General features: G+C 38.7%; 1 protein-coding gene across 1 annotated transcript in view; it reads right to left on the reverse strand.

The window, feature by feature from the left end:
• Positions 1–24351, reverse strand: part of LOC126458083 (rRNA 2'-O-methyltransferase fibrillarin) — a 35680-nt gene extending 11329 nt beyond the window's left edge. The window contains exons 1-5 of the mRNA XM_050094899.1: positions 24203–24351; positions 22749–22934; positions 22156–22301; positions 14161–14331; positions 6743–6988 (exon numbers count right to left, since the gene is read on the reverse strand). Coding sequence (XP_049950856.1) covers positions 6743–6988; positions 14161–14331; positions 22156–22301; positions 22749–22934; positions 24203–24215 — 762 coding nt within the window. The 5' untranslated portion in view covers positions 24216–24351. The remainder of the gene's footprint in view (positions 1–6742; positions 6989–14160; positions 14332–22155; positions 22302–22748; positions 22935–24202) is intronic.
• Between the last annotated feature and the right edge of the window lie 656 nt (positions 24352–25007).

The raw sequence follows: 25007 nt of genomic DNA on the forward strand, positions 1-25007 counted from the left end.
TTTTAAATAATTTATGTCTGCCTGCCACTTATGCCTTGTCTTAAGAGTTGACTTTTCTTCAATGCTGGAATCATTAATCTACATCCAAGTCTTTTGATTTACACTGCAGAAGGCAGAGTAGGAGTTAATGTTACCTTTCAAAATGGAAAGCATCTACATGTATAGGCTAATGCCATACCATTTTAAGATAATTAAAAGAAAAAGTGGACGTCAATGAATATTATATTGAACACGTCTAGTTGACAAATGCAGTGCGCGACAGAGGATCTGGAATAGGGTCCATTTCATTCCTATTAAAAAATGTGACTTTACAGTAAATTGCAAATCAAACCTCAAGTAGCATAAAATACTTTGAACCACACAGAACCACAAAAAGATGGACATTTATACATGTCACTTAAAAAGACTTTTGTGACAGCAGAACATTTTAGGAGAAATGGGGCTGTCCCAAGAAAAATGCGGTGAATAATCTGGAAACAGACATATGGCTTACAAGCCACCAGTGGGAAAGTTCTGTCAAACAGTTTATGTTATTTACGGGAGAGGCATCATTCATTGTACCTTTAATATCCATTTATTCTCTCACTACTGACTGATGACACCCGGAAGTACTGATGTTAATCTGTGGATTGTTTGTCACAGTAAAACTTCTACCAATAGATGAAAGTCATTGTGAAAAAGCAACTGGAAACTTGATCTTAGGCCCATATACTTTTCGTGAATTAAGTATAGAAAGGAAAGTAATTCGCTTATCTGCCCAGTGTGATGGAATGTTGACAGTAAAACATGCCAAGCAACTAGATGCAAAACACAAGATAACAAGTGTACAACATAAACCTAACCAAGAATGAATGTAAGGGAGTGTCAGGTAAAATTAAAGAGAAGCAAGGACAAGGGTGGGTAACGTGAGGGATTAGAAAGCTTCTTTTATAACATGAAACCATTACCTAATTCCAAGGACAGTCCATATTCAAGAATTTGAACTCCATTACCACTAGAACTGAAAAATCCTCCAGTCTCATCAAAAAAGCAAAACATGTTTCAATACTATGTTGTGTTGTTGTTGTGGTCTTCAGTCCTGAGACTGGTTTGATGCAGCTCTCCATGCTACTCTATCTTGTGCAAGCTTCTTCATCTCCCAGTACCTACTGCAACCCACATCCTTCTGAATCTGCTTAGTGTATTCATCTCTTGGTCTCCCTCTACGATTTTTACCCTCCACGCTGCCCTCCAATACTAAATTGGTGATCCCTTGATGCCTCAGGACATGTCCTACCAACCGATCCCTTCTTCTGGTCAAGTTGTGCCACAAACTTCTCTTCTCCCCAATCCTATTCAATATTTCCTCATTAGTTATGTGATCTACCCATCTAATCTTCAGCATTCTCCTGTAGCACCACATTTCGAAAGCTTCTATTCTCTTCTTGTCCAAACTATTTATCGTCCATGTTTCACTTCCATACATGGCTACACTCCATACAAATACCTTCAGAAATGACTTCCTGACACTTAAATCTATACTCGATGTTAACAAATTTCTCTTCTTCAGAAACGTTTTCCTTGCCATTGCCAGTCTACATTTTATATCCTCTCTACTTCGACCATCATCAGTTATTTTGTTCCCCAAATAGCAAAACTCCTTTACTACTTTAAGTGTCTCATTTCCTAATCTAATCCCCTCAGCATCACCTGACTTAATTAGACTACATTCCATTATCCTTGTTTTGCTTTTGTTGATGTTCATCTTATATCCTCCTTTCAAGACACTGTCCATTCCAGTCAACTGCTCTTCCAAGTCCTTTGCTGTCTCTGACAGAATTACAATGTCGTCGGCGAACCTCAAAGTTTTTATTTCTTCTCCATGAATTTTAATACCTACTCTGAATTTTTCTTTTGTTTCCTTTACTGCTTGCTCAATATACAGATTGAACAACATCGGGGAGAGGCTACAACCCTGTCTTACTCCCTTCCCAACCACTGCTTCCCTTTCATGTCCCTAGACTCTTATAACTGCCATCTGGTTTCTGTACAAATTGTAAATAGCCTTCCGCTCCCTGTATTTTACCCCTGCAACCTTTAGAATTTGAAAGAGATTATTCCAGTCAACATTGTCAAAAGCTTTCTCTAAGTCTACAAATGCTAGAAACGTAGGTTTGCCTTTCCTTAATCTTTCTTCTAAGATAAGTCGTAAGGTCAGTATTGCCTCACGTGTTCCAGTGTTTCTACGGAATCCAAACTGATCTTCCCAGAGGTTGGCTTCTACTAGTTTTTCCATTCGTCTGTAAAGAATTCGTGTTAGTATTTTGCAGCTGTGACTTATTAAACTGATAGTTCGGTAATTTTCACATCTGTCAACACCTGCTTTTTTTGGGATTGGAATTATTATATTCTTCTTGAAGTCTGAGGGTATTTCGCCTGTTTCATACGTCTTGCTCACCAGATGGTAGAGTTTTGTCAGGACTGGCTCTCCCAAGGCCGTCAGTAGTTCCAATGGAATGTTGTCTACTCCGGGGGCCTTGTTTCGACTCAGGTCTTTCAGTGCTCTGTCAAACTCTACACGCAGTATCATATCTCCCATTTCATCTTCATCTACATCCTCTTCCATTTCCATAATATTGTCCTCAAGTACATTGCCCTTGTATAGACCCTCTATATACTCCTTCCACCTTTCTGCTTTCCCTTCTTTGCTTAGAACTGGGTTTCCATCTGAGCTCTTGATATTCATACAAGTCGTTCTCTTAACTCCAAAGGTCTCTTTAATTTTCCTGTAGGCAGTATCTATCTTACCCCTTGTGAGATATGTCTCTACATCCTCACATTTGTCCTCTAGCCATCCCTGCTTAGCCATTTTGCACTTCCTGTCGATCTCATTTTTGAGACGTTTGTATTCCTTTTTGCCTGCTTCATTTACTGCATTTTTATATTTTCTCCTTTCAACAATTAAATTCAATATTTCTTCTGCTACCCAAGGATTTCTACTAGCCCTCGTCTTTTTACCTACTTGATCCTCTGCTGCCTTCGCTACTTCATCCCTCAAAGCTACCCATTCTTCTTCTACTGTATTTCTTTCCCCCATTCCTGTCAATTGTTCCCTTATGCTCTCCCTGAAACTCTGTACAACCTCTGGTTCTTTCAGTTTATCCAGGTCCCATCTCCTTAAATTCCCACCTTATTGCAGTTTCTTCAGTTTTAATCTACAGTTCATAACCAATAGATTGTGGTCAGAGTCCACATCTGTCCCTGGAAATGTCTTACAATTTAAAACCTGGTTCCTAATTCTCTGTCTTACCATTATATAATCTATCTGATACCTTTTAGTATCTCCAGGGTTCTTCCATGTATACAACCTTCTTTCATGATTCTTAAACCAAGTGTTAGCTATGATTATGTTGTGCTCTGTGCAAAATTCTACCAGGCGGCTTCCTCTTTCATTTCTTAGCCCCAATCCATATTCACCTACTATGTTTCCTTCTCTCCCTTTTCCTACACTCTAATTCCAGTCACCCATGACTATTAAATTTTCGTCTCCCTTCACAATCTGAATAATTTCTTTTATTTCATCATACATTTCTTCAATTTCTTCGTCATCTGCAGAGCTAGTTGGCATATAAACTTGTACTACTGTAGTAGGTGTGGGCTTCGTATCTATCTTGGCCACAATAATGCGTTCACTATGCTGTTTGTAGCAGCTTACCCGCATTCCTATTTTCATATTCATTATTAAACCTACTCCTGCATTACCCCTATTTGATTTTGTGTTTATAACCCTGTAGTCACCTGACCAGAAGTCTTGATCCTCCTGCCACCGAACTTCACTAATTCCCACTATATCTAACTTCAACCTATCCATTTCCCATTTTAAATTTTCTAACCTACCTGCCCGATTAAGGGATCTGACATTCCACGCTCCGAGCCGTAGAACGCCAGTTTTCTTTCTCCTGATAACGACACCCTCTTGAATAGTCCCCGCCCGGAGATCCGAATGGGGGACTATTTTACCTCCGGAATATTTTACCCAAGAGGACGCCATCATCATTTAATCATACAGTAAAGCTGCATGCCCTCAGGAAAAATTACGGCTGTAGTTTCCCCTTGCTTTCAGCCGTTCGCAGTTCCAGCACAGCAAGGTCGTTTTGGTTATTGTTACAAGGCCAGATCAGTCAATCATCCAGACTGTTGCCCTTGCAACTACTGAAAAGGCTGCTGCCCCTCTTCAGGAACCACACGTTTGTCTGGCCTCTCAACAGATACCCCTCCATTGTGGTTGCACCTACGGTACAGCTATCTGTATCGCTGACGCACGCAAGCCACCCCACCAACGGCAATACTATGCACAGCAGTAAAACACTCCATGAAAAAAAGCAAAAACAGTCTGGAGCATCACTGAGCAACAAATACAATCAATGAGGCAAATGAAATTGTGTTTGCAGATAATAGTTGCCGCAGATGACTTAACAGTTTGAACTCACTGGCCTTCATATTTCTGCAACTAATCCACAAATATTTTACACAAACAACCCATCCATACAGTCTTCTCTCTTTATCCATTGATGAATACAGTCCCTATTCTCTAGTATCTCAAAAGTACTCCTTTTGTTACCCAGTACATCACAGGCCTGAAAACATTATTGTGCTTAGGCTACAACCTTCTCACGTCACGCCTTGAATGATCTCCCTCCCTGACATCCTCTCCACACCACCTATTGTTGTATTATGTCACCCTCTTAACTACCTTCTGAAACCATGTGACACTGCCAGCCAAATATCCCTACCCAAACACTACCTAACTTGCATACCTGATGCACCCAACCGCTACTGCTTATTCCAACTCAAATCAACTTGCAAAACCACATATTCTTTTTAACAACCAACTTTTTTTTTACGTACAAATGACCACCACTACATTGCCTGAAGAAATGACTGTTCCTCTTGGAGACATTTAGTATCCCATTGCTGAGTGTGCTATACAGCAAGACAAGGGACCTGAATGCCTGCAAACACACCTGAGCTATTTGGATACCTCCACCCAGTACTAGCTTTCCGTAACTATGAAGATGGGAAATTACTCAACAACATATTCTTGATTCACACCATTTTTCTAGACTTAACAACTCTCCCCCCCCCCCCCCCACCCCCCTTCCTCATTATTCACACAATTACTTTTTAACAACTCCCCCTCTTTCCTCATTATTCACACAATTACTTTTTATCTTTTCCACTCTCTCTCCTTTTCTGCTTTCCTTCCCTTTTTTATACTGCTAATCCCACTTACCATTTCTTCTTCTTCTCTTTATACAGTTTCACTTCTCACTCTGTCTTCCTACCCTGAACCGAAGCTGTAACAGCAGTGTTTATACATGTACTTCCTTTGAGGACTTTCCCTCTCTGGTGCCTCCGTCTTTTATCTTAGTCTCACCTCTTCCTTGCGACAGTAGTTCCTTCTCACTTGTGGGTCTGAATAGTTTGCACTTACCCCTGAGAAAGGAACATACTGAAAGCTAGATGTAGTTTTCCTTCTTTTATTCTTAAGTGTTTCCGTTGGGAATATCACCTCCTGATTATAGACACTGGCAGCCATTCTTATTTTATATTTTTCTCAGTTGAATTTTCCATTTTCATGAAATGCAAATACGAAGAGTGTCTCCAGCATGACCTAAGACTGCCTATAGAGGTAAGCTAAATTAAATAGCTGCAGTCTTTTGAGACTGCCTTTTTTGTATTCATTTCCTCTTTTTTGTATAGCTTACTTTCAGAGGAAAATATCCATTCCTGTCAGTGTGTAAAACACACAATTGCAAGTTTGTTCAAGAAATTTCAACACCAACTGTACTGTCTGGAGGGGAATCTTACTTAACCATACACAGGATACCATTACAAGGATATGAGTCCAGATTTTTGCAATTTTAATTATATTATTTTACAGCTGCACTCACTCGGTTATCAACAACATGCATCTTTCAACCCCACCCACGATATTATCTACAAACTTTTTTCATTTAGTCTTGGTAACAATCCCCATTACCTTTCACTTTAGAAAGCGTTTACTTCACACATTTTTTTTTACCAGAGATCTTACACTACTTTGGATTACCTCACCCCATGAGTTTTCTAACTTTTATTTGTACAAAGCTCCTCAACGCTGGTTCTTCATTGCAGACTTGCTATTTTTCCTTAACATAACACATTATTGCCTGAATATGTGGTTTCCTTTCCAAATACACCGCTGTTGCACATTAAACAACATTTGACATCCAGTAACAGAGCACTAGGGCACCCACAGATAGTGAAACTTTATTTATATTTATTAGACCACACAAAAATAAGGTCTATTTGCGGAAGATTCTTCCTTCCTTGGACATTCAGAAAATCCATGTCTTTTGCGTCTTATTTCTCTATTCCATCCTACACAGTATGGCACTGGAGTCTTCAAACACAGTCAAAATTCAAGATGTGTGTTTCAGAAGCAGGCACCTCAAATTATGTGTAATTACATTAAATTTATGTACGAAGAAGAAGTAGACAAGTTCAACCCCCCCCCCCCCCCCTCCTTTCAGTGGTTGGTCACCATGTGGAGATTCCACCACAATCACTGTTTCTTGCTCGGCCATCAGTTCAAGCAATGTCCAAGTTATAACTTGGACATTGCTTGAACTGATGGCCGAGCAAGAAACATGTGTTGCTTCCTCCCAAAAGGACTACTTATTCACTGTGTACAACAGAGTACAGTGAGTATGATAAATACCTTGATTGAAATGACGAAATGGCCACCATTTCGCAGATAATACTGTGCATTGAGAGCCACAATGCGAGCTTGATCTGGTTGAGCCACATCTGCAAAGATTGTGTCAACCATACCAACCAACATTCGGTACTTATGAGGGTGTCGGGCATCCTCAATTATGGGAATGACATTCGTACGCTTTTTTGCCATGTTGATGAGATCTCGTCCAGACCTGTGGGAGAACTCAACTGCATACACCAACCCTTCCTGTGAAAAAATTGTCACATTTAGTTCAACTAATTCACTACGAATCTCTCTTTCTAAAACACACACACACACACACACACACACACATTTTCTCACAGAGCAAGCACTATATAGCAAATAAAACTATTGGTTATTTTAATTTATTTTTATCAGCTAAACTTTTATTGCTCTCTACTAGCAGCTGTAAGTGAAACAGGCAAAAAGGAATACAAATGTCTCAAAAATGAGATCGACAGGAAGTGCAAAGTGGCTAAGCAGGGATGGCTAGAGGACAAATGTAAGGATGTAGAGGCCTATCTCACTAGGGGAAAGATAGATATCACCTGCAGGAAAATTAAAGAGACCTTTGGAGATAAGAGAACGACTTGTATGAATATCAAGAGCTCAGATGGAAACCCAGTTCTAAGCAAAGAAGGGAAAGCAGAAAGGTGGAAGGAGTATATAGAGGGTCTATACAAGGGCGATGTACTTGAGGACAATATTATGGAAATGGAAGAGGATGTAGATGAAGATGAAATGGGAGATATGATACTGCATGAAGAGTTTGACAGAGCACTGAAAGACCTGAGTCGAAACAAGGCCCCCGGAGTAGACAATATTCCATTGGAACTACTGACGGCCGTGGGAGAGCCAGTCCTGACAAAACTCTACCATCTGGTGAGCAAGATGTATGAGACAGGCGAAATACCCTCAGACTTCAAGAAGAATATAATAATTCCAATCCCAAAGAAAGCAGGTGTTGACAGATGTGAAAATTACCGAACTATCAGCTTAATAAGTCACAGCTGCAAAATACTAACACGAATTATTTACAGACGAATGGAAAAACTAGTAGAAGCCAACCTCGGGGAAGATCAGTTTGGATTCCGTAGAAACACTGGAACACGTGAGGCAATACTGACCTTACGACTTATCTTAGAAGAAAGATTAAGGAAAGGCAAACCTACGTTTCTAGCATTTGTAGACTTAGAGAAAGCTTTTGACAATGTTGACTGGAATACTCTCTTTCAAATTCTAAAGGTGGCAGGGGTAAAATACAGGGAGCGAAAGGCTATTTACAATTTGTACAGAAACCAGATGGCAGTTATAAGAGTCGAGGGACATGAAAGGGAAGCAGTGGTTGGGAAGGGAGTAAGACAGGGTTGTAGCCTCTCCCCGATGTTATTCAATCTGTATATTGAGCAAGCAGTAAAGGAAACAAAAGAAAAATTCGGAGTAGGTATTAAAATTCATGGAGAAGAAATAAAAACTTTGAGGTTCGCCGATGACATTGTAATTCTGTCAGAGACAGCAAAGGACTTGGAAAGGAGGATATAAGATGAACATCAACAAAAGCAAAACAAGGATAATGGAATGTAGTCTAATTAAGTCGGGTGATGCTGAGGGAATTAGATTAGGAAATGAGGCACTTAAAGTAGTAAAGGAGTTTTGCTATTTGGGGAGCAAAATAACTGATTATGGTCGAAGTAGAGAGGATATAAAATGTAGGCTGGCAATGGCAAGGAAAGCGTTTCTGAAGAAGAGAAATTTGTTAACATCCAGTATTGATTTAAGTGTCAGGAAGTCATTTCTGAAAGTATTCGTATGGAGTGTAGCCATGTATGGAAGTGAAACGTGGACGATAAATAGCTTAGACAAGAAGAGAATAGAAGCTTTCGAAATGTGGTGCTACAGAAGAATGCTGAAGATTAGATGGGTAGATCACATAACTAATGAGGAAGTATTGAATAGGATTGGGGAGAAGAGAAGTTTGTGGCACAACTTGACCAGAAGAAGGGATCAGTTGGTAGGACATGTTCTGAGGCATCAAGGGATCCCAAATTTAGTATTGGAGGGCAGCGTGGAGGGTAAAAATCGTAGAGGGAGACCAAGAGATGAATACACTAAGCAGATTCAGAAGGATGTAGGTTGCAGTAGGTACTGGGAGATGAAAAAGCTTGCACAGGATAGAGTAGCATGGAGAGCTGCATCAAACCAGTCTCAGGACTGAAGACCAAACAACAACAACTAGCAGCTTACAAAAACAGAAAAATAAGCAGCAGAGAAGACTCATTTCCAATAATACTAAAAAAGCTAATGCATACATCTTATGATTTTTTTAAAGTGGATTATGTGCTACTCACATCCCATCTGCACATGAGAAGTTGATCATACTCATCTGCTGTTTCTTGTTTGAATTCCAGGATTTCCTTCATCACAATGTTGTTGTTGTCATGCAGCTCTCCGTGCTGGTCTACATTATGCAAGCCTCATAACCTCTCCACAACTAGCACAAACTGTATCCATTGAAATCTGCTTACTGTCTTCAAGCCTTGGTCTCCAATAATCTTACCCCCCCCCCCCCCCCCAAACTTCCATAACCAAACTGCCAATTCCTTCACACACCAGGATGTATCCTATCAACCGACCTGGTATTTTGCTCAAGTTGCGCCAGAAATTTCTTTCTTTCCCAATTCGATTCAGTATTTCTTATTAGTTATTCAACCCACCCATCCAATCTTCAGGATTCATCTGTAGCACCACATTTAAAAAATCATCTTTCCTCTTCTTGTCTGAACTGCTTATCGCCCACATTTCACTTCCATACAAGGCTACACTCCCAACTACTATTTCCCGAAGTGACTTCCTAACACTTAAATTTAAGTAAGATAGTAGCAAATTCCTCTTTTTCAGAAACTCTTCTCTTCCTTTGGCCAGTCTCAAATCGCAATCAGTTATTTTTCCGCCCAAATAGCAAAACTCATCTACTGTTTTTCATTTCTCATTTCCTAATATAATTCCCCCCAAGCGCTGACTGATTTAATTCGAATTCACTCCATTACCCTTGTTTTGCTTATGTTAATGTTCATCTTATAACCTCCTTTCGAGACACTGTCCACTCTGTTCAAATGCACTTTCAAGTCCTTCGCTACGTCTAACAGTGTTAGAATGTCACCAGCGAACCTCAATATTTTTTATTTCTTCTTCCTGAAATTTTATTATCTTTTCTAATTTCCCCTTGGTTTCCTTTACAGCTTGATTGAATAACGTCAGTGTTAGGCTACAACCCTGTTTCACACCTTTCTCAACTACTGCGTCCCTTCTATGTTCTTCAGTTCTTATAAATTCAGGCTGGTTTCTGAACAAGTTGTAGACTAATCAACATTTTGTTGCCTGTATTTTATCTCTGCTTTGCTCAAAACTTCAAAGAGTATATTCCAGTCAACATTGTGAAAAGCTTTTTCTAATCAACAAATGCTATCAAACACAAGGTTGCCTCCCTTCAACCTATCTTCTATAAGCCATTGGCTAAGCTTTGCCTCACATGATCCTTCAGTTCTCTGAAACCCAAACTGAACTTCCCTGAGTGCAGCTTCTACCAGTTTTTCCATTCTCCTGTAAATAATTCAAGTCAATTTTTGCAATATGTCATGACTTTTTCAACTGACATTTCACTAGTATTCATGCCTGTCAGTGGTACTTGCCTCGTTTGGAACTGAAATTACTACATTCTTCCTCAAGTCTGGGGGTATCCTGCCTGCTTTGTATGTTGCCCACGAGGTGGTTCTCCCAAAGAATAATTCTGGGGGAATGTCATCTACTCCAGGGGCCTTGTTTCCACTTAGGTCTTTCATTACTCTGTCAAATTATTTTTGAAGTGTCACATTTCCTATCTTATCTTCACTTACTTCCTCTTCTTTTGTCTCCAAGATGGTTTCCCGTCTATAGACATATTCTACATTCCTTCCAACTTTCCCTTCTTTATTTAGTAGTGGCTGGCCATCTGAGCTTTTGGTGTTCATGCAGTTGCTTCCCTTTTCTCTATGGTTATTTTTAATTTTTTCCGATTTATGGACACTTCTACAGTCTTTCATATGTTCTCAAACCATTCCTGTTCAGCCATTTTGCACTTTCTGTCCACCTCACATTTTAAACGTCGGTGTTCCTTTTCCCTGCTACATTTTTACTATCACAATACTTTTAATAACTGAGCTATTTTCTTTGTATGCAGGGAATGCAACAGATAACGACGACTTATTACAAACCAAAACCAGTCGGCACTTGATGACAAAAATAATATGGGAAAATACTATTAATCATGAACAAAAATTAAGGAAAAAGTAGCAAGTGAAATCGATGTAGTAGAGTGTGTTAACTTTATTAATTTAGCAAATTTCTTAAGAAGATAAACACTCATGAAGCAATTTTACCATACATAATTTGTGTGATGGAGTGATAACACACTTGTTGCTACAATAAATGATATAGTTTAGTATCATTTGACTAGCATATTGTCAGATATTGAATTGACTGCCAGCCTGTCCCTCAAGCACAGCATAGGCAACATATATAAAATCCACCTCTACGACTGTAGTTGAGAGTTCCTAATTCATGGGGGCACTTCATAACCGAACAAATTCATGCAAGCACCGAATTTTGCACAACGCCACATGATGTAGAGATTGACAACAATGTAAATGTGGGATTTGTTTAATGTAAGTTGACTGCAGTTCTCCCTCCTGTATTCACGATATTTTAATTTCCAATCAAGATTGTAATAAATTAATGAGTCATCTAACACTGGAGAGGTTAATCACGTCTCAATGCTGGAGGGACTTGTAGCCAGCCAAGTAAAACTGGCTACTGCTTTTCAAAAGCTGACACCTAATGGCTGTTTATTGCCCTTGAAATCGACAAAACTGAGTAAAAATGGACAAAGCAATATCAACTAGGCATAATTGGTTTCAAGTGTCAAAAGAAGCCTGGAGAGGCATGCTGCACCTTTTAATGTTTAATTTAGTTAGTAAAACTCTAGACAAGATAGGCCAGATAAACATGTTAAGTTAACATGTGGACAGTGTACACGAGTAATGATTTGATGTGATTTGTATTAAAGAAACTAAGAATGTTGAAAGACCCAAAATAGAGCTCTGACAATGACATTTATATATATCAGAAGATTTTTAGATTTTGCCATGTACTAAAGCACAGTTATACCAGTTGATAATTGCCACATGACGGAATTAACGGTGCAAATAAATAACTTTTACTGTTAAAGGTGACTATGATGTCATTTACAAAATTGTACATGGCTGTAAACACCAACCACAAGAAGTTAATTAATTTAGTGGGTGTTCCTCCCATCTGATCTGCCAATGAGAAGCGTTCCTTTCCACCATGGCTCTAGATGAGCACTATTTACAAAGAGTCATACCTAGTGTTGTTACTGTCAAAGTAGCATAATGAAAATGTGTGTCAAGAAAGAGAACAAATCCTCTAAGTGGGGCAGAACACATGCACAATTGGGGCAGGAATGTGGACTTTCACCACTCTTTCCTATTATTTATACGAATAAAATCATCCAAGAGTGGAGACAAATGCCACATGGCTTCATTCAAATCAAAGAAACACAAAGTTTAATGCTTTATTTTTGCAGATGATTTAGCTCTCATAGCATTTTCAGAGGCTGACCTACAGCATATCTTACAGCTTATATCTGAGAAATATAGCATGGACATAAACACCGAAACGAACAAAATTATGGCTTCCTATGGAAAATACCCAGAGTACAATGGAACATCTGTTTCACAAATGAAATTCTAGAAAGAATGAACACATTCACACATTTTGCCTATAAATATCTTTTAAGGGAGAAACACTTAGTTGAAAAATACTATGTATTCAACAACTATGGGAGTCATTTAATGAAATCTTCCGTAGTCCACAAGTACACCAGAATACACCTTCATAAAATCTTGGTTGGTTGGTTTTTGGGGAAGGAGACCAGACAGCGTGGTCATCGGTCTCATCGGATTAGGGATGGATGGGGAAGGAAGTCGGCCGTGCCCTTTCAGAGGAACCATCCCGGCATTTGCCTGGAGTGATTTAGGGAAATCACGGAAAACCTAAATCAGGATGGCCGGACGCGGGATTGAACCGTCGTCCTTCCGAATGCGAGTCCAGTGTGCATAAAATCTTAACAAGACCTGTGCTATGGCAACGAAACCAGGGCAATAAAGGCAAAAGATGCGAAAAAAGGGTCACCTATAAAATGAAACACTTGAAATGTATAGCTTTTACACCAAATGGGATCACAAAAGGAATGAAGATGGAATCCATCGCACATTATATTCAAAACTACCAAAACAACTGATGAGAATATCTACAACAAATGAGTTCAAAGAGGGCTTCAAAATCAATGATACACTACCACCCCAACAGTGTAAAACTGCTGGGCCAACAAACGAAAAATTGGCAGGAGAACTTCTCAATGAAACCACAACAGGTCAAGAGGCCAAACACTTGGAAGGAAGGTAATGAAGATAACTATCACTGACATAACTTATTTGGCAACACTATGCTTCAAGCACATGGTTGCCAACAGTTCAGCTCACTTATGTTCAAAAGAAGAGATATGGCTACAATTTCACAACAGTATTATTTGCCCATAAAAATTGCGATGCAAGTGCCAAAGTAAATATAATGATAGCCAAATAATTCTAATCACTGTTAACTAAGGACTTGGACTACAGTGCAACTTTGGGGGGGAAAAAATAGCATTTGCACCATCGACAAAATAAAATAAACAACACACATTTTCTTGTATGTTCGTCACCTTAGCCAGTGTATATTTGGTAGCCAATGTGAACGTTTCGCAAATAATAATATTGCACAGTTTTAACATAAAATTTGAGAATTCCACTGAAAATCAACAAAAAATATGTTAATGGTAAATAAAATAGCATAATTTGCATCTTTGATGGTATGATTTCAGGTTTCCAAGCAAGTAACAATTTGACTTTTGCAAACGGTATTTCAATAACTGACAGTGGTCATTAAGTGTGTGTGTGTGTGTGTGTGTGTGTGTGTGTGTGTGTGAGAGAGAGAGAGAGAGAGAGAGAGAGAAATTTAAATGTAAGACTGACTGGAAACTTAGACTCATAACACCAGCCACAAAAAATATGCACTTATTTATAATGTATTACATAACTGCATGTAACAATTTATCTGAGATTTAACATACAGGAGAGTAGAGCATAAAAACAACTGGCTTTGTCCAACACCGAAGGAAGGAAAAAAAATTACACAGATAAAACATTATTAACAAAAATTATCTGCATAAGCTCAATTAATTTAAATCTAATGTGAGATAAAATGCAATTCTACATATTTCAGCACACACTAATACATACCGGTCCAACAACATCAGATACATGGGATACAGTTGTTCCTGAAGCAGCACCTAAGTAGAGCACTTTGCTTCCTGGTGGCATGTGGATTTGATCAACACCTCCCAATATAGCAGCTGCAAGCTTCGAGCGAAATGGATTCCATACTCTGTACTCAATCTTTGTTTCTCCTTCCTGAAAACAATGCAAGCTGCATGAAAGAAGAATAAGAAATAAATAATGAAGGCACGTGAAATTCCATCTTCAACAGAAATTTACCTTATCCAAAGGCAGGAAATAAGATCAGAACACCTTGCATGAAAATTTGTGCAACGTATCTACTTGGACTTCCCCAGTTCAGCTGCTTTTGCCAGCATAATTCTGAACTTTTTGTGCATGATGTTATCTTAAGGCATAGCCAATTGGACCAAGACCAAAATACTGTGTCTTCATAACAATTATTGCACCTGCTTCAACTGCAGTTTAATATCTCCAATGCAACTAATAAGTCCTCATGCAATGTTCCATTTTGATGTATGACCATAGCAGTATCATCAAAACGCACTTCGAATTACAAAAAGAAATTAGCCAGTAATTAACTATTATGCAAACATCATTAGCAAGTACCGTATTTACTCGAATCCAAGCTGCACTTTTTTTCTGGTTTTTGTAATCCAAAAAACCGCCTGTGGCTTAGAATTGAGTGCAAAGTAAGCGGAAGTTCTGAAAAATGTTGGTAGGTGCCGCCACAATTAACTTCTGCCGTCGAATATATGTAGCACTACACAGGCATGCTTTGCAAGCACAAAGATAAATATTAAATACTGGCGCCAAAACCTCTGCGTCAGTTAAAAAAGGTGGGAGACGAGCTTTTTTCTCTGCCCCGAGTTTCGACCACTGCATTTTCATACTTCCCCAACAAAGTAAATAGAAATTCCGTATTGCTCATCTTCGAATGTAGCAGCATTTCAATGTACTACGAAAATCCGACCAGCAAGACGGTTTGGGATGTTTGTCACAAGACCACCTTCAATACATCTTGTAAATGGTCTTGGCTTGTCAATATGGCCAACTCTAGGTTCTGAATTCTTTCCTACCTGTGAGAAGAGGTGGTTGCTAACAGGAACTCTTATGAATTGTGAATCACATGCAGTATTCTCTTCAGCATAAGATTAATACGAATATAAGCATTTCGCCATGTATTCTTTCGTGTTTGCTGCTATCTCATTTAAATCCTGTCTGCCTAATGAACTACGAAACTAGAGTGAGACAACAGCAAACACGGAAGAATATACATATCATGTCATGTTTATATTTGTATTATTCTTATGCCTAATAGTGATACAGTCAGAAATGAATCACGGCAATTGACTAGATTTTTAAATCTAATATGACTAATTTCTGTGCAGAATGTAATGTACTAAAGAGGCATCTGCAAAGATTTTCAAACGGAGAAAAATTTTCGCTAAACTCTCGTTCAGAACATCTTCTATCATACGCAGTCTATTATTTGGTTCTTGTTGATCACTATCAAAGAAAGCAGCAGTTTAAGTAACAACAAATAGCAGTCTCTTGCCATTGTTTCGCCAATGAGACGATTCCTTGTTTCAGTACAATAATGCATTTTCGGCTTAGAATGACGTAAAAACCTATAACAAAGAGAACGGTACTTATCAGATCAAAGAAAAATAAGCAATCAATTCAAACCAGACGAAGCACGTGAAAAAGCAAGGGTACCCGTATAAATATGGAGAGCGCCTGAGGCATAGCAATGGCTACCTGGCAAAGCTTAACTGCTAAGCTTACGACTCGAACCAAACTACTGTAGCTGTATCATCATTCCTTCGACCTAAATTGTGTCTCATATTACAATGGACCAACTTTGTTTCGATTTGGAGGTGTGGCCTAAAACTTCTCTCTCCCCTTGAATTTAGAGTCTCAAATTTCAGGTGCGGCTTAGATTCAGGAAATTTTTTTTCCCTTGATTTCGAGTCTCATTTTTCAGGTGCGGCTTAGATTTGACTAAATACGGTAAGGAACTAGCTGGCAAGGCTTTTGTGAAACTATTGCCAGATGCTGACATTTATGTTACTGTACTCTAGTTCATTCTAGTGAGACATCTACAAATTTAGCAAGACTTCACTACCATGGCTAGAAATCTCAGTACAAGAAAAAATGTTCTTCAATACTATCAAATCATTAATATTAATGTCAATTAATGAATCATCAAGCTACTAAAGAGAGATTTAGGTACACGACTTCATGGCAAAAGTTCAGCGATTATATTCATTCCCTTTTGTAGTAAGTAGTGGATGTTCGCCTGACCCTCTTAGGTGCAGCTAGTCGGGCACTCTAGAAGCCCGTAACGGCTGTACTCCATAGAACCATACAAACCACATCCCAAATCTATGCTACACGGAGTTAACTGGCGTGTGTGTGTGTGTGTGTGTGTGTGTGTGTAACTCTGCCTTACAGTCTGTAGTTACAAGCTTCGCCTGACCAAAACTATTTTCAACGACTCTAGAGGAAATTTGCAAACCCTTAAACTGGGCAACCAAAGAAGGAATACAGGTTAATGGAACCTATCTCTACCACACTAATTTCGCTAATGACACTATATTTGTTTCCTCTAGTGCAGATTAACTCAAAATAATAATAACTGAATTGAACAAGTTCACTGTATCTATTTGAAAGTAAACTGAATATCACGATGAACAAAATGGAAAGGAAAAGTACAAAATAACAACTCAATAACAGAACACCTCTCCCTTCCCCTTCAACCCTTCTACCACTGCCCTGCCACCGTTTGGTGAGTAGACCTTTCTATCTATTGAGTTACATTATATTGTCAAAAACTGATTATTCTCGTTGTTATAAAATAACAATTAAGTTATAGGTTCTCTTGAGCGGTTTTTGTATTTAGGGTAGATGAAGAGGACTGGATGGACAGCAAAAAGACATGTGTAAAAGCAAAAATAGGCCAGGGTTCTGATACAAAAATGTGATTTTGAAAAATAAGTTTTGAAAGTTTTGAAAATGTAAGCCTACAATTAGTCTGTATTACCAGTTTAAAATTACAACAGTGAGACCTAGGATTTATGGTTGCTCAGCAAATAATGGATAGATGAATGATGATTACTAGGAGAGAGAGAAAGAGAGAGAGAGAGAGAGAGAGAGAGAGAGACAATAAACAAATTTAACAGACTGGATGGAAGACATAATTGCAGGCATAACCAGAAGGAAAGCATATTGCAGGACGAATGGGTGGACCAAGAAAGATCTTTTCTGAATTGCTAGAAGAAACAAAAGAATTCATGTAAAGTGAGTATTGCTTGAAAGTTTCAACTACAGTAAAACACACTTACACTTTCTCTGTTAACAAAACGTTTTTTTAACATTCACTGTAGTTAAATTATGTTTGTCTGGTATGATGGGTACCTATCATGAGTATGTGAGCAATATGTTTAACTGGCTTCCCAGGGAAAAGGTGATCACATGAATGAAAGGGTGGGGAATGCAGTGTCCTTGGATAGGGCAGACGAAGCCAATGGTGATGGCAGTATCATGTTATTGTTGTTATGGTCTTCAGTCCTGAGACTGGTTTGATGCAGCTCTCCATGCTACTCTATCCTGCGCAAGCTTCTTCATCTCCCAGTACCTACTGCAACCTACATCATATGAATCTGCTTAGTGTATTCATCTCTTGGTCTCCCTCTACGATTTTTACCCTCTAAATCATATGGTGGTGATTTTGTGTGTTGTGCTGCTTGGGGAAGGAGACCAGACAGTGACGTCATCGGTCTCATCAGATTAGGGAAGGGCGGGGAAGCATGCCGCCGGCAGTGACCACTGCGCCACCTCGCTCGGTTTTTGTTTTTGGACGAACTGTTAAATAAACCTCAGAGAGGCCCATAACATTACAAAGATTTTATACATAAGAAATATATTCCACTTTAAAAAACTCAGGACGGTCTGACACCTCAAACAATATGATTCAAGTCTCAAATTTTTCTTTAACCACATCCTTCAGAAAGTAGAATGTATCATGTAAACAAACATTAACACACCAAGAGAAAATATAAATATACTAAATGGATATTTTATCCTTGTCTTCCACTACAAATGCAGATATACTGGTTTTTCATAGGCTGAAATAACTTTGTACACATTAACTTTTTTTAAATACATAATGCTCAGGAAAAATAACTTGGCCCATATACAGAATCAATTCCTGTCACAGCTGCTAAGGAAGTCCACCCCCTCGTTGCCATCTTAGCTATTCATGTGACGACCCTTTCCCGTGATACTTTTAGTCTGAAACTTCTGAACTTAAATTATTCTATTATGAAAGATAAGTGCTTCAGTTAGTTGAACTGCACCTTCCATACTGTAGAGCTGCCATTTACAATGAACCCCCCCCCCACTCACTACCACTACTACTGTACCTTTTGCTAGCATGCTATCTGTGCAGAGACACTAACAAGGGGAGGCCGCCAATTGTGAAATTCAGATTCAATTCATACTGCGCATAATAAAAGCTCATGACCAGAGGTGTAATGTGGCAAAGCACCAAGATGCACTTCTCAGCCGTTGTCGAGAAAATCGACAGTTAAAAGAAACCATTGCGGTGAAATACTCTCTACGATTAGTAATTTTTCACAGCGTCGTGGCGCAGCGGTAAGGGCTCGAGTTTGTAATCCGAAGGTTGCCGGATTGAATCTCGCACCATGCAACTTTTTTTTTAATATTTGTTTTTTGTAATTCAAATGTGTGTATAAACACACACACACACACACACACACACACACACACACACACACACAGACATCATTCCCGGCAATCAGTTGCAACAATTATGCATATAATAAGTTGTTGAAAGTCGTTTGTCGTGGAAAAACTGGCGACTTCGAACATCATTATGTTTTCCGCAAACAAAGTTGTATTTCACAAATGTTATTAATTGTCTTCATAATGTTAACCACGTATAGTTAAACGAATACCTATAGCGTAAGTCAAAAGTTCGAATTAGAATAGAGACCTCACGAACACAAATTCGCTGTGGCAGGTATGAAATATAAACTCCGTTACTCGCTCGTTACACTTGAAGGACTGATGTTGAATGGGCCAAAACGAGCCGCCGCATAACAGCGTAGTTGCCTGCTAACTTCGAAAGAAGGTAGATGCGGTCCCTAGCGCAACTTATAACATTGTCGAAAATCAGTGCGGACGGGAGAGCTTTGGTACACCCTGTTAAAAAAAACGGAAAAATGGAGGCGGTACAATTGGAGAGTGATCCGCCTTCACCAACATGCATAAGCAATTCATTAATAGTATATATATATATTTGAATTACAAAAAACTAATAATAAAAAAAATTGCATGGCGCGAGATTCGATCCGGCGACCTTCGGATTACGAACCGGTGCGCTTACTGCTGCGCTACGACGCTGTAGAAAACTATTAATCGTAGAGTGTATTTCACCGCAACGGTTTCTTTTAACTGTCGATTTTCTCGACAACGGCTGAGAAGTGCATCTTGGTGCTTTGCCACATTATACCTCTGGCCATGAGCTTTTATTATGCGTAGTATGAATCGAATCTGAATTTCACAATTGGCGGCCTCCCCTTGTAAGTTATTTGTGCACACACTACACAATTGGCACTGGAATATGGGAGTCATAATTAATACAATGTGGTACTTATTTTTGATCTTCTGGCTAAGAAACTGTGGCTTTTGTAAAGCAAACAGAAGAAAAATAACTACCTATAAAACTAAACTCATCACAAAAATGCCGCTAAAATCACATATAGGTAGAAATTTATCTGCCGCATAGTACTGAACTTATGTGCAAATAAAAACTCGCAAGTATTTTAACTGACAGAATCAGAAATTCTGTACTTTCGTTAAAGCCAAGAAAGCATAAAAGGAAATGTGATTTTTCCAGAATTAATGAGGATATGGGTTTATTTAACAACACAATATTGCAGCAATAGATTAACAATGTCATTAACATGATGGAGATAAGTGCCTGAAAAATGACTTGTGGTTCATAAAAAGAAAGAGAGAGAGAGAGAGAGAGAGAGAGAGAGAGAGAGAGAGAGAAGGAAGTAATGGGACTGCTATGGGAATATTCTTGTTATTAAAATCTTCAAACATATGAGGTTCTTGCAAATATCACTCTAAAGTTCGAAAACAGGCATTTTTGATCAAGGAAATAACTGCAACAATGGAAAGTGTTAGACTGCCATGAGGCATTTAGTTGCTCTGCCTACTCTCAGAATGAAGCTTTCACCTTCCAACATATCCTAGGCCACAGCTACAATACAGATCATAGTCACCACAATCTCACAAAAAAGTGTGTGTGTGTGTGTGTGAGAGAGAGAGAGAGAGAGAGAGAGAGAGAGAGAGAGAGAGAGAGAGAGAGAAATACAACCCCCCCCCCCCCCCATTGATTGGCTTTTCAAAAGATCTACATAACTTTGGGAAATACGGAAGCGTCCGATCCCACCCGTCTGCTTTGACCCATGACGTCACAAACATGGCGGAAACAAAAACAAACACACACACTTTCCACAAGAAGCCTAATGACACTAACGGGACAAGCGCGGGAAATGGGGTGTTTTGGGTGGGGGGCAAGCTAAATATAAACAAATTTAGACGCCTTGCGTAGCTACAACATGTAAGTGAAGACAGCCCTGCATGAATACCCACCCACCTCCCCAGGGGTCGTAACCCCTGCAGCCCATAGAAGATAAACTTGCTTCAGTAGCTGATTAGTGTTTTTTGTCTTTAAAAAAAAAAAAAAAAAAAAAAAAAAAAAAAAAAAAAAAAAAAAAAAAAAAAAAAAAAATATCTCACGGGATAGAACGAACAGATCAGAAAGATAAATATAATAAACTAAAACAGAAATTCGAGGAAACAGATAATTAAAATAAGTAATAAGTGTTTTTAAATTTAAAAAAAAAATCTCACAAGATAGAACGAACAGATCAGAAAAGTAAATAAAATAAGATAAAACAGAACTGGAGACAGCCACACTCAAACCAAACTCCGTGCCGTCATGACGTCACACACAACACCCTTACGTCACGGGTCAAAGCTGACGTGTTGGATCGGACGCGTCTGTCGACCCTAACTTCGATAAACAACATGACCCAAGCCACCACATACAAGAAATAAGACATAATACACTAAACATACAGTCAGCATCCACAACTGTAGAATACTAGATGTGGTTTTTCCCCCAAATATGTCATGATTTAAATATTGCGATACTTGAGGGTATGGTTAGACTTGGATGTAACAGCACAAGCGCAATTACTGCAACTGAAGCTGTACATTAATATTCTTCACTGTCACATATATTTGCTGGGTTTTCTTTTTTGCAAATAGGTTTCTATTTCTAGGATTCCCATGAGCAGTTGGGTCGTTTTTGGTTGCCTCTCAAAAATGCGTTTTTTATTTTTACAGTTTATTGTGCTACAGTGGCAGGAGGCCCAATAAAGGTATATAAAAACGCTACTGTCACCCAAATGCTACCTCCAAAAGCTGCAATCAGAAGAACAGAAAAGGGTGACTGTTCAGCTATGTAGTGACTACTTGCAAATTTTTTATCTGCCCAGATACTAAAATAATTTCTTTAATGGAATTACTAACGTATCACAAATAAATGAGTACACATCTATATCATCTATCATTTAATGAGGCAAACACAAAAATTATGACCAAAAAGCACATAAGCTTATTTTCAACACTGCAAACAGATTCATTATCCGGGAATGTCCTACAGATTTACATTAATTATGCATAAACATTTAACATAGCTCACAAATCAAGTTTATAAGAAATGTTGAATATTATTTTCTTGTTTTGGCAACAACACTGCAAGACTGTTTTAAAAAATACATGGTATGTGAATTCTGATTTTATTACATGCACTACGGACTTTAATTAAAAGTTGGATACTAGAGCCCTCCTACGATTAAAATCCAACAAATAAAAAATTAAATAAATACCAACCTCAACTGCAATTCTTTTCTCTCCATACACTGATTCACCAGGCACCATATTCTTTGTGACCAGAGCATCTTCTTTCCCTCTTGCTATAAACACACCCTCATGTCGATGTGGTTCGATTATAACTGTCTTGCCTCCCTTAAAACCACCTAGGAAATTGGAAACAACATGAGCAAACACTCCAAATGGAGTGGTAGGATATATACCAGTCTGCCAGGCTAATGGAAACTTGTGTGACGCTTTGCAGCAAACACAAATCAAAATTCATTGCTTTACAATACGTCCAAATGATGAATTACTCTGATGCAGGTATGTAATTCCAATTAAACAGATATCCAGAACACTTAAGAAGTAACAACATATAACAATATGAAAATATAGTAATTCCTCAGCTGAATTTAACAGCTTAAGTAAAAAGTTAGCACCCACAATTTAAATAAATGAGATCATTATCTAAAAGACACAAAATGACACAGTATTAAAACGTCATAAATTTCCAAGTGAGAAAACTCACAAAAATTGAAATGATTGAAATGCTCATGTTTAACCTTCGAGTGATTTAAAATAAATAAATAAAAAAAATACTCTATACTCACCACCACCCCTACCACCTCTTCCTCCGCGGCCTCCTGGACTGCGACCAAATCCACCTCGCCCTCCACCTCCACGGCCACCCCCTCTACCACCAAAACCACCACCGCCGCCGCCACCTCTTCCACCAAAGCCACCCCCACCACCTCTTCCACCAAAGCCACCGCGTCCACCACCTCTTGGAGAGAAACCTGCAACAGTTGTGCATTAGAGAAATAAATATCTTCCTTACTGACAAATATTTATGAGCTGTGAATGTTTCAGCAGCCAGCATGTAACACAGATAAGAGTTCTTTTAATACACACAACACAGAAAAGTAGCACAGATAAGTGGCAGAGTCAGTCATTTACTAATAACCAGGATTCAAACAGTTGGCAGGAAGTCAAAGGATCAAAGCCCCAGCAGTCTTTCTCCTCCAAGACTGTGAGTAGTTACATAGAAAGTACCTTATCCATCATTATTTAGTGCAACTCATAGTTCTTTCTCCACAAAATATCACAACATTTAAAATCAATATTTAGACTCTAATAATCCACATTTCTATAAAATATTTAGGACTGTACATTTCAGTGGAAATTTTGAGAGCAATAAAATTATTTTGCTGCATGTTTCACTCAAATAAATATTACCACATGGCATTCAATCGATATTTAGTGGTTAACAGAAATAAACTAAGCACTGAACGTCATTTTCGCATTAAAATTCCGTATAAAAATGTCATACCTAACTTATTTCGCGAAATCAAGTACACTGACATATAATAATGAACGATTTAAAAAAAACTAATGCTGGTATCATGGGACAAGCTGTAGGGACCTTATAGCCTGTACACTATCTTTTGAAGTTTGTTATAAATAATCACAGTTCCAACAGAAACGTGCATAAATACTGAACGGTGAAATGCAACACTATCAATCACGCAATCTTTGTGTGATCTGGGAAGGAAAAAATTAATTTATCCACAAGAAGTTTTGATGACTTACGCCGTAATGTAAACATTCCAGTACATAAACAGTCCCCTTTAAAAAATAAACAAAATGGATCAAGAGGAATGCAAACTATCCTCATGTAAATGTTATACATTGAATCGTACTCCACACTAGATGTTTTAACACATCAAATGATTGAGTCGACGTCAGTCTGTTGAAAATAGCAATATTCAAAATTAATGAAAACTTTATAACAACCTCAGGAGGAGTAATTTAATGTTTTGGTTTGTTTCCAGCTTCACAATTTTGAAATATGTGTACAAGGAACTCAAACTCTGACTAGCATAAATGTTCCCAATTTTCTTCGCCAATTTATCCATATACTGAAGCCTATACATGTGGAAATTAAATAAACTTTTAGTGTCGGGGGAATCTATGTGCTCAATGACACAAATGTTTGCCGGCGAACACGTGGTGTTATTTAGACACTTATGAAACGTATTTACTGGGTGAAATTAAGTGTAATTACCTGGTCTGCCCATTGCGAAACTAGTAACTAATGTTACAGCGCATATAGCGCAGAAATGCAATACACTTAACACTTATAAACAACGATTCCACGTTTCACGCTCCAAAAGCTACCTCCCGCCGGCCAAAGTACATAATCAAAGTTAGGCCATGGAGTAGAGGTGGCAAAAAATAACGTAACTGATAGAAATAACCGGTTACTGAGAAGTAACGGTTACTGCGATAACCGTTCCTCTGATTCTGGCAGTTATTTCAATAACTGTTTAGTGTCAACAATGCCTCGCGCCATCTGTTGACCGAAGATCGTACTGCGCATTTGGAAGGCGTTCTATAGACCATGGGAATAACTGTGAGACTGCGCGCCATCTGTTGATAAGAACTGTGTACTATTTCGTGGGCCTTCGTTACTTTTAGAATAAACAATTAAATAAAGTTAATGTCCGAGCCGTGGCTGATAGGAGCTGCAGTACAGGCATTAACAAGTACGGTCGTTCCCTTAAGCCACCGCCTTACGTGTTAATTTAGCTTGGACGGGTAGTACAAGGAAAGTTACTAAGGAATTCGAGCGACTATGGAAATAACTGTCAGAGCCGGTATTCTCCTCTGGCAGTTATCGTTATTGGCTCGTAGTTCTAGTTCTCTGGTAGTTATCGGGCTACCACCACAGATAACCTGGAAGCTGGTAACGGAATAACTGTGTGTCTAGACGTTCCTGACTCGGTGACTCCAGTTAAAGGTCGTAGTTCCAGGTGATATTTCCAGAGAGGATAGTAACTGGAGCGAACAAATATTTTCGTACTGCTACG

This window comes from Schistocerca serialis, chromosome 2, assembly GCF_023864345.2.
Source record: "Schistocerca serialis cubense isolate TAMUIC-IGC-003099 chromosome 2, iqSchSeri2.2, whole genome shotgun sequence".
In the NCBI taxonomy this organism is placed as follows: Eukaryota; Metazoa; Arthropoda; class Insecta; order Orthoptera; family Acrididae; genus Schistocerca; species Schistocerca serialis.